Genomic DNA, 13,806 nt, shown 5'->3' with positions numbered 1-13,806 from the left:
ATGGGAGATGCACAAAGGGACTTAATACTATATGTGACTGCATAGAGGGGTCTCATACAATATGGTGGCACAGACTTAGACCTAACCACTATAAAAATATGAAGTCTGTAAAGAGGTGAGGATAATGTCTATCAAATTCTCCAGAGTCAGGGCTGGGAGAAGTCTTTATGATGGTTTAGCCAGATAAAGAAAAGAAAAAGCAAGTGACTCAGATAAGAAACCCCCTTTAATTCACTGGCTGTAACTGCATTGTAATCACTTACATGTAGAGATGAGCGAACCTGGAGCATGCTCTAGTCCATCAGAACCCAAACGTTCGGCATTTGATTAGCGGTGGCTGCTGAAGTTGGATAAAGCCCTAAGGAAAACATGGATATAGTCATTGGCTGTATCCATGTTTTCCAGACAACCTTAGAGCTTTATCCAAGTTCAGCAGCCGCCGCTAATCAAATGCCGAACGTTCGGGTTTGGATAGACTCCAGCATGCTCCAGGTTCGCTCATCCCTACTTATATGGTGTGCAGTGCTTGTGTTATTGGTCTTTGTACAGTGGATTTTTCTCATTACAAAAATCAGCACAAGTTAACCATGTCGTTACTGCTCATGTGAACACGTCTCAGCAGTGCAATGTGGGCCCTAGGAATGATCACCTCTGGTGGGCCGAAGATACTCTAATTCAACACTGGCTGATACTATGCACATGAGAGGGTTGCCTGCATCTTATGAATGGTCCTCCAGAAGATTCCCCCATAGAAGAGATAAATCAAGGCTTGCTTAATCTCTGACCACGCATAAGTCTGGGGCAGGTCTTTTATGTAGCTTATTCATCATTGCTCAGACCAGGGCTGCTTTTGCTATTTCATCTCCTTCACTGCTGTGATGCTACTTTCTTGTTTTTCTGCTTACATAGAACCTTCCAAAAACTGATTGCATCAACATCACCTCCCCTGATATCTATAATAGTGTCCTGTACTTAATCCCCCGTCATAATGCCAGCCGCTTCAGTCCGGTGCACTTCCGCCGCTTCCAGCAATACGGCACAACAGAGAGGAGAAGGCTCTGTCCTGTGATTGGCCAAAAAAGCAAGAGAAAGGAAATCCTGTGTGTGCCCTGCTGATAAACAGCAGCCCAGGGCCATCCCCCACAATGCTGGACCAGGGAGAGGGCTCTCGGAGTCTAATGACAGCAGTGACATCACTAACACTTGTCTAAAAGGGTTAATCTATAAAAACCAGGCAGATATTTAAAGATCTTTTAAAACTACTTTTAATACTTAAGGGGTTAAAGGGGTACTTCAGTAAATAGTTCTCTTTCAAATCAACTGGTTACAGAAAGTTATATAGATTTGTAATTGACTTCTACTTAGGAACTGTCCAGAGCAGGAGAGGTTTTCTATGAGGATTTGCTGCTGCTCTGGACAGTTCCTGACATGGACAGAGGTGGCAGCAGAGAGCACTGTGTCAGACTGGATAGAATACACCACTTGCTGCAGGACATACAGCAACTGATAAGTACTGGAAGACTGAAGATTTTTAGATGGAAGCAAATAACAAATCTATATAACTTTCTGAAACCTGTTGATCTGAAAGAAAAAGATTTTCGCCGGAGTGCCCCTTTAAAGTCATAACAGTCCATTGTGTAGACTTTCATTATTCCCTTCTAAGGGCCAGTTCACACGGAGGAAAAGTGGCGGAATCCCGCCTGTATCAGTGCCCCACAGTGTCTCTAAGGGAGGGCTCATGCTCCTCCGCTTCTGTCGCTCTACACTCAATGTCAATTCTGTGAGTGGAGAGCGACGGAAGCGGAGGCGTGCCAGCCCTCGGGATTCCACGGCAGAGAGGTCCGCCGCCGGATTCTGCCCCTTTCTCACCGTAAATCCTGTATCCGCTATTGTGCTGTGTCTAAGCTTTAGGCTCCCAATGTATGGAATGAATGTAACTTGACTGTAGTCCCCTACAGGACTAACTACATCAGTTAAGATGGGAAGGCCCTCTAAGGAAATAAAATTAGACCAAGACAATTCAAAAAGGGAAAGAGTTTATTGGCGGACACAGGAAAGCCTGAGTAAAAGAGGATGTAATAAATGAGCCGGGGGAGGGTCAGATGGTAAGTAGCCTGACGCCCTCTACAGGTGGCACATGGCGCTGCTGCCGCCGAGATCACAAGAAGCACAAATAGAGAGCAAAGGAAATGAGTCATGTTCCTCTTGTGCGTCTTCCTTCTCTCAGCCCCTCCAGCCTCCTCCAAATCCTGATGAAGACCTGCGAGACAGCGCGGGGGTGAGAAGAGCCGGCGCGACAGTCGGTAAACAGCAAAAAAAAAAAAAAAAAAAAAATGGCTGAGTACAATACAGTTCTCGGCACTGCAGTAAAGCAGACAATGATCCTGAATATGTTTATACCAATCAGCCATAACAATAAAACCTGGCTAACACTGTGTAGTTCCCCTTGTGCTATGTCCCCCCAGGTGATCCACGATCCCATAGCCCTGTCTTTCCAGATGTCTCCCCCCAGGGCTCGGACTCCATAACCCCCTGATGTGTCACCCTGGGGCCTGGACCCCATAGCCCTGTGATGTGCCCCCCCAACCCCTGTGATGTGACCCCCCCCCCCCCCCCCCCCCCCGTGGCCCAGACCCCATAGCACTGTCATGTGTTCCCCAAGACCCCATAGCCCTGTCATGTGTTCCCCAAGACTCCATAGCCCTGTCATGTGTTCCCCAAGACCCCATAGCCCTGTCATGTGTTCCCCAAGACCCCATAGCCCTGTCATGTGTCCCCCTCCCCGACCCCATAACCCTGTCATGTGTCCCCTCCTGACCCTATATCCTTTTGATGTGTCCCCTGCCCGACCCCTTAGCCCTGTTATGGCTGATCGGTGTATGGTGACCGCCTGTCAGGCACCAGGCAATGATCCAGGAAACAGTAAACCTAAGATGCGTCTACGGGCAGTGCGGATCTACACTACATGTCCTCGTATCGGAAACACTTACTGGTTTGTTTGTCCGAATGAGAAACCTGCAAAGTAAATGGACACCGGTCACCATCATTCGCAGATAGAAGGAAGAGACAGAAGCATCTGCAACACCATAATAAACAACGTACCACCGCTACTGCCAGACGCTGCTCCACTGTTACCAGAACCAAATACAAAGCCGCTACTCTGGCCACCAAAGCCGCTGCCCTGCTGGGACAGAGCGCCGAAGGTCGGGGTGTTCTGGTTGGCCAGACTGCCGAATGAGGCACCGCCACCACTGCCGCCGCCTCCTCCTCCTCCAAACCTGTGGATGGGGGAAGAGTTAGAGAGGAGAATAACCTGCGACCACGTCAGCCGCCATATCGCCGTCATGGCTGCCACACTGTGCTCCTAGAGGCTCACTACTTATCTACCAGATGTGGTGGAGGCAAACGTGACATCTGCTGCACCTTGTGTGACACCGCTATGTTACATAGGACTGCAAGCAGAAAGAACTGATACCACACAGTCATAATTAGCACCCTGTGTTACCTGTGATGTTACATGGGACTGCAGGCAGAACTGGCACTAGGTGTTACCTGTGATGTTACATGGGACTGCAGGTAGAACTGGCATAGTATAAATAGCACCCTGTGATGTTACATAGGACTGCAGGCAGAAAGAACTGACACCACACTATAACAACTTGCATTACCTGTAATGTTACATAGGACTGCAGGTACAGCTGCTTCTATATCAGCATAACAAGCAAAGTGTACCGGTGATGGTACAATAAAACTTAGAGCCCTATTACATGGAACAATAATCGGCCAGATCCGGCAGATCATCACTCTGTTAAATAGACACGACGATCATCAGCTGATTGTTGATTTAGGTTTGGGCCTATAATCGTCGGTCACCGACCGTGCATCGCTACATGTAATAGCAATGCATGGCCGGCGGCTGACAATTTGCAAACAGTATACATTACCTATCCATGTTCCAGGGCTCCTCTTGCAGTCTGCTTCCTGCCGGGTTCCATGCACTGCAGCTTCAGAGCGGCCGCTCAGCCAATTACTGCCCGCGGTGGCATAGAGCCCTGGAGCATGGACAGGTGATGTATACTGTTTAGCCAGGGCTGCAAGGACATCTATAATGATGTCCGTGCAGCTCTTGTTAAAGGATTATCAGGCCGTGTAATAGGCCTAGTAAACGAGCGCCGATCTAGCAGGTCGGCGCTTGTTTACAGTTATGATTGGTCCCCCATCGGCCCGTGTAATAAGACCCTTACAGAAGGTGTTATCTGCTATGTTACATAGGACTGCAGGTAGAACTGGTATAACATAACTGGCACCATGTGTTACCTGTGATGCTACATAGGACTCCAGGTAGAACTGGTAGACCTGACACCATGCATTATAAGTGATGTTACATGGGACTGCAGGTAGAACTGGTATAGTATAACTGGCACATTGTGTTACATGGGACTGCAGGTAGAACTGGTATATTATAACTGGCACCTTGTGTTACCAGTGATGTTACATAGGACTGCAGGTAGAACTGGTAGACCTGGCACCATGCATTATAAGTGATGTTACATGGGACTGCAGGTAGTACTATGACTCTATACAGTTTTATAAAAGGTAAAATGATGAAGTAAAGATGAGTTCTTACCCGAATCCTCCAGTGCTCGCGGCCGCCGTACCTTCCCCAAACACTTTGCCACTATTCGGGCCCAGAGGGCTAGAAAAGCCTGGGGCTGTGCCGAATGCTGGCGCCCCTCCAAAACCAGGGGATCCCCCAAAGGTTGGAGGGCTGCCAAACACCGGAGCAGCGCCGAACCCACCTGAGCAAAACAGGGGCAAGAAAAAAGGGAAAGGGAGAGACAAGGGAATATACATCACATGCAGGTAATGGCAGCAGTACAATGTATACAGACATGACCCCCCCACACAGTGCTGGGGATGGGGGGAGGACCTCACTGTTCAAGACCACCCTGACCTAATGACATGCACCACCTCTTATGACAGCCCCCCAGGCTCCGTATACTATCTCTGCTGTACGGCCACCATGGAACTTAATGGTAGACTACAAAATGCTAGGCTATCAAACGCAGTCAGGCCCCCAATACTGGGGAAAGCAAGCCGCCATATCACTTAGTGAGTCACTTCTCACAGCTCTATGTCGTGATCAGTGGGGTGCCGTGTCATCAGAACCCCTTTTAACCCCAGCTTAGGTATAACAAACAGATGACAATGTACAGAACAGGACGGTCATGTGACAAGTGAGAGCACCTTCCCAAAGTATGAGGAGGGAGGGACGGAGAAACAACAACATAACCCCCTAAAAATCAGCTAATGGTGGATGCCACATTCCAGGGTGATAGGGAGGAAGAGTCCCCGACCTCCCCGTGTGACCTCATCACGGAAATTTAACTCAATGTCCATGATCTGCGGCACCGCACAGCCTCCTGGACGCTCCTCAGCCGATGTCACCATGCCTCAATGTTCACTACATCACTGATCGGACCAGAAACACAGATCGTGATACAGCGACATCCGAGGCATCGACACCGACTGTGGAGCTGACAGTCCTAAAGATCCCAGTGAAAGTCTGCACAGGGCTGGAACCATCATGGAGGACCGAAGATGCAGCTGCAGTATCATACCTCAGTGTGTATTACCCAGCATGCTGTGAGAGGGAGGGGATGCAGCTGCAGTATCATACCTCAGTGTGTATTACCCAGCATGCTGTGAGAGGGAGGGGATGCAGCTGCAGTATCCTACCTCAGTGTGTATTACCCAGCATGCTGTGAGAGGGAGGAGATGCAGCTGCAGTATCATACCTCAGTGTGTATTACCCAGCATGCTGTGAGGGGAGGGGATGCAGCTGCAGTATCCTACCTCAGTGTGTATTACCCAGCATGCTGTGAGAGGGAGGGGATGCAGCTGCAGTATCCTACCTCAGTGTCAATTACCCAGCATGCTGTGAGAGGGAGGAGATGCAGCTGCAGTATCCTACCTCAGTGTGTTTTACCCAGCATGCTGTGAGAGGGAGGAGATGCAGCTGCAGTATCCTACCTCAGTGTGTATTACCCAGCATGCTGTGAGAGGGAGAAGATGCAACTGCAGTATCCTACCTCAGTGTGTTTTACCCAGCATGCTGTGAGAGGGAGAAGATGCAGCTGCAGTATCCTACCTCAGTGTCAATTACCCAGCATGCTGTGAGAGGGAGGAGATGCAGCTGCAGTATCATTGTTCAGTGTGAATTACCCAGCATGCTGTGAGGGGAGGGGATGCAACTGCAGTATCCTTGCTTAATGTGAATAACCCAGCATGGTGTGAGAGGGAGGGGATGCAGCTGCAGTACCCTTGCTTAGTGTAAATTACCCAGTATGCTGTGAGAGGGAGGGGATGCAGCTGCAGTATCCTTGCTTAGTGTGAATTACCCAGTATGCTGTGAGGGGAGGGGGTGGAGCTGCATCCACTCCCTGAGTATGAATTACCCAGCATGCTCTGAGAGGGAGGGGTGCAGCTGCAGAACCCTCCTCAGTGTGAATAACCCAGCATGCTGTGAAAGGGAGGGGGTGCAGCTGCAGTATTTCTCGGAGTATGAATTACCCAGCATGCTGGGTAGAGCTCTAACACCACCCCAGTAATAGCCTGCCTAGACTTTTGCTGAGTCTGAGGGGGCTGGTAATACGAGTCCTTCATGATCGGCGACTGTGCAGAGTTTCAGAATCTCAGGCAATGTCCATCCTGTCTATCCCTTCCCAGTGAGACGATTACATGTGCACTGGTATGGCTACATTTCTACAGGACAGGAAGACAACCCTGATGCCGCCATTACCGGTTTTGTTGGGACTGGTAAATCCGAATCCCTGTGAGGCCACGCTCCCTCCAGCGCTGAACGTTCCTGACGACTTCTGATCCCCGAAGGTGGAGGGGCTGCCGAAGCCAAACGTCTTTGCCCCACTGTTACCGAACAGGCTGCTGGCGTCTGCGGGATGGAGGAAACAAGTCAGAACAGTGACCTGAGGACGGGGACAGAGGAGACAGTCAGCCAGGTACTCACTGGAGGAGGCGGAGGAGCCAAAGGCTGCACCCGACGAGCTGAAGGGATTCTTGTTGGCCGCTTCTTGGCTGGGTTTGCCTCCTAGACCACTGAAGAAGCCTCCGCTGCCAGAACCGCTGCTGCCTGCACCAAACAGGCCGCCCGAGGAGACCGAGGACTGACGGACACAAACAGAAGTCACTTATTACACCGCAGACCTGGAGATCACAGGGTCCGCTCACACTAGTGTCATCTGTTCAGAGCTATAGGGTCCACTGACCGATACACAGAGAATGGTCAACTACATGCCAAGGGAAAGCAATGGGATGAATATATACCCCTATGTACAGTGTATCCTATATACACCTCCCCTATGTACAGTATATCCTATATACACCTCTATGTACAGTATATCCTATATACACCTCCTCTATGTACAGTATATCCTATATACACCTCCCCTATGTACAGTATATCCTATATACACCTCCCCTATGTACAGTATATCCTATATACACCTCCCCTATGTACAGTGTATCCTATATACACCTATGTACAGTATATCCTATATACACCTATGTACAGTATATCCTATATACACCTATGTACAGTATATCCTATATACACCTATGTACAGTATATCCTATATACACCTATGTACAGTATATCCTATATACACCTATGTACAGTATATCCTATATACACCTCCCCTATGTACAGTATATCCTATATACACCTCCTCTATGTATAGTATATCCTATATACACCTCGTCTGTGTGCAGTATATGCTATATACACATCCTCTGTGTACAGTATATCCTATATACACCTCCTCTATGTACAGTATATCCTATATACACCTCCCCTATGTACAGTATATCCTATATACACCTCCTCTATGTACAGTATATCCTATATACACCTCCCCTATGTACAGTATATCCTATATACACCTCCTCTATGTACAGTATATCCTATATACACCTCCCCTATGTACAGTATATCCTATATACACCTCCTCTATGTACAGTATATCCTATATACACCTCCTCTATGTACAGTATATCCTATATACACCTCCCCTATGTACAGTATATCCTATATACACCTCCTCTATGTACAGTATATCCTATATACACCTCCCCTATGTACAGTATATCCTATATACACCTCCCCTATGTACAGTGTATCCTATATACACCTATGTACAGTATATCCTATATACACCTATGTACAGTATATCCTATATACACCTATGTACAGTATATCCTATATACACCTATGTACAGTATATCCTATATACACCTATGTACAGTATATCCTATATACACCTATGTACAGTATATCCTATATACACCTCCCCTATGTACAGTATATCCTATATACACCTCCTCTATGTATAGTATATCCTATATACACCTCGTCTGTGTGCAGTATATGCTATATACACATCCTCTGTGTACAGTATATCCTATATACACCTCCTCTATGTACAGTATATCCTATATACACCTCCCCTATGTACAGTATATCCTATATACACCTCCTCTATGTACAGTATATCCTATATACACCTCCCCTATGTACAGTATATCCTATATACACCTCCTCTATGTACAGTATATCCTATATACACCTCCTCTATGTACAGTATATCCTATATACACCTCCCCTATGTACAGTATATCCTATATACACCTCCTCTATGTACAGTATATCCTATATACATCTCCTCTATGTACAGTATATCCTATATACATCTCCTCTATGTACAGTATATCCTATATACACCTCCTCTATGTACAGTATATCCTATATACACCTCCTCTATGTACAGTATATCCTATATACACCTCCTCTATGTACAGTATATCCTATATACACCTCCTCTATGTACAGTATATCCTATATACACCTCCCCTATGTACAGTATATCCTATATACATCTCCTCTATGTACAGTATATCCTATATACATCTCCTCTATGTACAGTATATCCTATATACACCTCCTCTATGTACAGTATATCCTATATACACCTCCTATGTACAGTATATCCTATATACACCTCCTCTATGTACCGTATATCCTATATACACCTCTATGTACAGTATATCCTATATACACATCCTCTATGTACAGTATATCCTATATACACCTCCCCTATGTACAGTATATCCTATATATCCTCTTATGTACAGTATATCCTATATACACCTCTATGTACAGTATATCCTATATACACCTCTATGTACAGTATATCCTATATACCAGTGCTTCTCAAACTTTTTCTACTGGAGCCTCACCAAACAGACCAAGGCAATGCCGGGGCCTCACCAGACTGACCAAGAGGCTGCCTGGGCTTCACTATCAGTGGTGAAAGACTATTTAAAAGTTGAAAATAATGCCAGGGCCGCCTTTCACCCATCTCCCAAGCTCAATATACTAATAAATTAGTACAAAAAATATTAATGTTGCTAAAATAGAGATTTCTGCAAAAAGACTGTTCAGATTATAGTTACTGGCTCCCTAGCTGGGCCTCCCCAACAACTAGGGGGCGCTTCACAGTTTGTGAAGCTCTGCTATATACACATCCTCTATGTACAGTGTATCCTATATACACCTCCCCTATGTACAGTATATCCTATATATCCTCTATGTACAGTATATCCTATATACACTTCCTCTGTGTACAGTATATCCTATATACACCTCTATGTACAGTATATCCATCTCTATGTACAGTATATCCTATATACACCTCCTCTATGTACAGTATATCCTATATACATCTCTATGTACAGTATATCCATCTCTATGTACAGTATATCCTATATACACCTCCTCTAAGTACAGTATATCCTATATACATCTCCTCTATGTACAGTATATCCTATATACACCTCCTCTATGTACAGTATATCCTATATACATATCCATTCTGTCAGTCCCCCCCCCCCCCATTTACACAGGAAGATATGCGCCAATAATAAATTTTGAACTGCCTCTAAAAGACACGATCAGCTGAGGATCAGGTGTTTTCCGGACCTTGGCTGATTGCTGTCACTTTTACACGGGCCGACTGTCAGGCACTGCAACGTTTCTAGCGATACACCCGATAATCATCTCATGTAAAAGGCTCTTTACTACAGCCATATGGACGTCATAGACACAGAGTTCCCCGCTCAGGTCCCCTCCCATATTACATGGATAAAATCTGTACCTGCCCGAAGACGCCTGCGCCAGTGTTCTGCGACTGGCCAAATAAGGATCCAGAGGAGCTCGGTGGAAATCCTGGTGAGCATAAAAGATAAAATGAGAGGTAATACATGAGAGCCGCCCCGGATGTAGAGAGAAATACAGCGCACACTCACCTGTCGACGTCCCGAAGCCAAACATTGAAGATGAGGTGGTAGTTGTGGCCGAGGAGCTGGCACTGCCAAAGGCCGGAGTACTCTGACCAAAGGTGGAGCCGCTCTGTCCAAACCCAGGAGCAGCGCTCTGCCCGAAGAGGCTTCCTCCAGCTGTGGAGGTGCTGCTGCTGACCGCCGGCTGCCCAAAGGGGAAGGTGTTTGCACTGCTGGTATTAGCAGAGCTCCCGAATAGTCCTCCGCCACTGCTACTAGCCGCAGCAGTAGAGGCCGGAGTCTGGCTGAAGAATGACTGTGACCCAAAGCTCGATGGTTTGAAGGAAAAGTTGTTAGCAGAACCAGAAGTGGTTTTCCAAAAAGACCCCGTCTGACTGAATGCCGGCTGTCCAAAGCCTCCACTTCCTTCTGTCACCCCAAATCCTGATGAGCCAAAAGCCGAGGTAGGAGCGCTAGGCCCAGATGTGCTGGTGGAGCTGCTACTCTGCTGACCAAACAGAAGAGAACCTGAAGCAGCTGCCGGGGTCTGACCAAAGATAGAGGCAGCAGCTGTGGTTGCAGATGCAGCTGTGGGTGGCTGGACAAAAGCGGTGGTGACTTGCGTGCTAGGGGGTCCTGGCGTGGCTGCGGTGACCAGCCCTGGTGTCTGAGACGACAAGCTTGTGTTTGCAGGAGATGTCAGAGGGCTGACCGCTACCGGCGTGGAAGTGGTGGCTGTGTTCTGACCCAAGGTTACTGTGGTTGTAAATGTAGACACAGGAGCAGTCAGTGTCTTAGTTTCCGCAGCAGGTGGAGATGTAGCGGCTGTAGTTGGAGGTGTGGACATGGCACCACCAATTGCTGGGCTTGGTGCTTGTTCACTCGGCTGAGCTAGAAGAGCTTGTAGCTGTGAAGGAGCTGTAGCGTCAGGATCGGATTTTTCTGGTACCGCCGGCTGTTTAACTTCTGATCCAAACAAGGTCGGAGCTGCGGCGGTGGACGTTGCCGGGATGGAAGATGCAGGTGCTTGGGTTGAAGTCAAAGGAGGCAAAAAAACAAATGCGGTAGAAGCTGGAGCGGCCGAGGGTGCAGCGCTGGTCGGAGGGGCTGAACTGGCCGGTGCTGAAAAGGAGAAGCCGGACTTGGCGCCAGGGTTAAAGATCCCGGCCAGCGAAGGAGTAGTAAACAGCGTGGGAGCCCCAGTGGTAGAAGCCGGATCTCCAGGTTTCGAGGAGCTGACGGAGGAGCCTGGGGCTTTCACTTGCTGCGTGGATGCAGCGGCTTTAGATGTATCCTCAACCTGACCAACTCGCAGTCCAGAGAAGCTTCCTAGAGTTTCCCCCCCACCAGCAAAGCCTGCAGGGGAGGCGACTGGGGGAGCAGATGTGGTCACCGGTGCCAGAGCTGAAGCAGGCTTAGTGGTGGAATCAGCAGGGGCAGAAGATGGGGGCATAACAGACACAAAGGAAGCCGATAGATCAGGTGGAGAGACGAACTGCTGCTTTACCCCTCCTCCGGTCGTGAAGTTTGCGGGCTGGGTCGTATCCTTGGCTGAAATATCAAAGACAAGCAGTGAAAGAATCGGTGGAAGCATAGAGAACACTACAACCCTCAGACCGGAGGACTTACTGAGGAGGAGAGAGGCTGGTGAGGGGGCAACAGGTGCCTGAGCCATGGTTGGTTTACCGGTAGCACCGGGGTCCGCAGAGGATGATAAAGGTGGTGGCGTAAAAGACAAGAAGGGGGCAGACGTTTCAGATCCGGAGGAAAACGGGGCCTTGTTCCCAGGACCGGTCATAAAGCTTGAAGGCGGCTGAGAATCCTTTCCTGAAATTAAAGGGACAGTGTCATCAGAAAATGACTTATTGTATAAATAATGGTTTTATGTTAAACAGATGTTTAAAGAATTTTTGTGACATTTTTCCAAATTTTCTATTTTTCTATCTATATTATACAATAATCCTGATATCCTGCAGTTCTCATTCTCACCACTGGGGCTAAAACTAAGCTGACACTTCCTGTTGTGTCTGTGGTGATAAGAGGAGGCTGCAGTAAAGTGATCTGTACAGCATTGCAGCGTCATGTGACACCGGTAGATAGAGGAGACAACAGCAGCTCCCTGAGTAATGACCTCATCACAGGTCACAGAGCGCGATCAGTAATGTCTCACATTCATCTAAAGGGGTCTGTCTATTCTCATCTATGTCCATGAGTCTTGCTGTAAAGTGTTATATATATAAAGCTAGTGGGCACCACTAATAATCATGGAGTGCTAAACCAGTGCATATAAGTAGTACATCATCCTCTCAAAAGAAAAAAAGCATATACACAAAAAATGGTAGCACATCACGAAAATCTTTATTATAACACTGACAGATACAAAAATACCACATAAATATATCAATGTACAGGAGTAGTAAAATGAGGGAGACAACACCCAAATACTGCTCTACATTAAAAACACTAAAATGTCACCATAAGTTCTGCTGGCGTTCCAGCCGGGACTAATCTACCACTCTGACTCTGGACTGGATGTACAATAACAGAAATCCAACATCTCTACCTAGACAGAGACCCGGTAAAACAAAATATAACCACAATATGCTATTTTTCTTTTGAGAGGATTGCTGTAAAGTGTGTCACTAAATGCTGTTAAGAACAGCTCAGGCAGGGGTGTCTCCTGGCTCGGGGTACCTGATCTAATCCTATGTACGAGTTCAGAGCTGCTGCTGTTTAGTCTTAGTCAGCTTTGTTAGTTAACTTTATCTGCTGAATACGTACAACTTGTTGAATTCTGATGACAATCTCTGCCATGTTGTCACTTCTTTATTTGTTTCTTTTGGTTTTATGTACTGCTGTACATTCTTTGATTTGTCAATTAACTCCTTAAAGACCAGACCAATTTAGATTTTTGCACTTCCGTTTTTTCCTCCTTGTGCTTAAAAGGCCATAGCAGTTGCATTTTTTCACATAGAGACCCACATGAGCCCTTATTTTTTGAGCCACTAATTTATTTTTTTAATAAAGTACACTGTGAAACCAGAAAAATTTTTTTATGTGTGCTGAAATTGAAAAAAAAAAACAAAAAAAAACAAAACGCATTCTGTTTATTTGGGGGGGGGGGGGTGTATTTGTTTTTTACACCATTCGCCCTGGGGAAAAACGGACTTGTTCTCAAGTTGTTACGATTACAACGATATATAACATGTATAACTTTTCTTTTATCTGATGGCCTGTAAAAAATTCAAACCATTGTTAACAAATATATGTTACTTAAAATCGCTCCATTCCCAGGCTTATAGCGCTTTTATCCTTTGGTCTATGTAGGTGCCATGATGTGTTCTTTCTATCAGTACCTTGATTGCGCATATGCGACTTTTTGATCGCTTTTTATTACATTTTTTCTGGATTTGATGCAACCAAAAATGCACAATTTTGTTCTTTGGGATTTTT

The 13,806-nt window shown here is 46.7% G+C and overlaps 1 protein-coding gene across 1 annotated transcript in view; it reads right to left on the bottom strand.

Moving 5' to 3' along the window:
- Positions 1–2,019: 2,019 nt before the first annotated feature.
- Positions 2,020–13,806, bottom strand: part of NUP214 (nucleoporin 214) — a 34,866-nt gene continuing 23,079 nt past the window's right edge. The window contains exons 29-37 of the mRNA XM_069985747.1: positions 11,983–12,180; positions 10,381–11,904; positions 10,230–10,300; positions 7,028–7,184; positions 6,803–6,952; positions 4,628–4,799; positions 3,103–3,278; positions 2,991–3,015; positions 2,020–2,260 (exon numbers count right to left, since the gene is read on the bottom strand). Of these exons, the coding sequence (XP_069841848.1) occupies positions 2,224–2,260; positions 2,991–3,015; positions 3,103–3,278; positions 4,628–4,799; positions 6,803–6,952; positions 7,028–7,184; positions 10,230–10,300; positions 10,381–11,904; positions 11,983–12,180 (2,510 nt within the window). The 3' untranslated portion in view covers positions 2,020–2,223. The remainder of the gene's footprint in view (positions 2,261–2,990; positions 3,016–3,102; positions 3,279–4,627; positions 4,800–6,802; positions 6,953–7,027; positions 7,185–10,229; positions 10,301–10,380; positions 11,905–11,982; positions 12,181–13,806) is intronic.

Source organism: Dendropsophus ebraccatus, chromosome 10 (genome assembly GCF_027789765.1).
Source record: "Dendropsophus ebraccatus isolate aDenEbr1 chromosome 10, aDenEbr1.pat, whole genome shotgun sequence".
Taxonomy (NCBI): Eukaryota; Metazoa; Chordata; class Amphibia; order Anura; family Hylidae; genus Dendropsophus; species Dendropsophus ebraccatus.
This window is presented reverse-complemented; position numbering and strand designations above follow the sequence as displayed.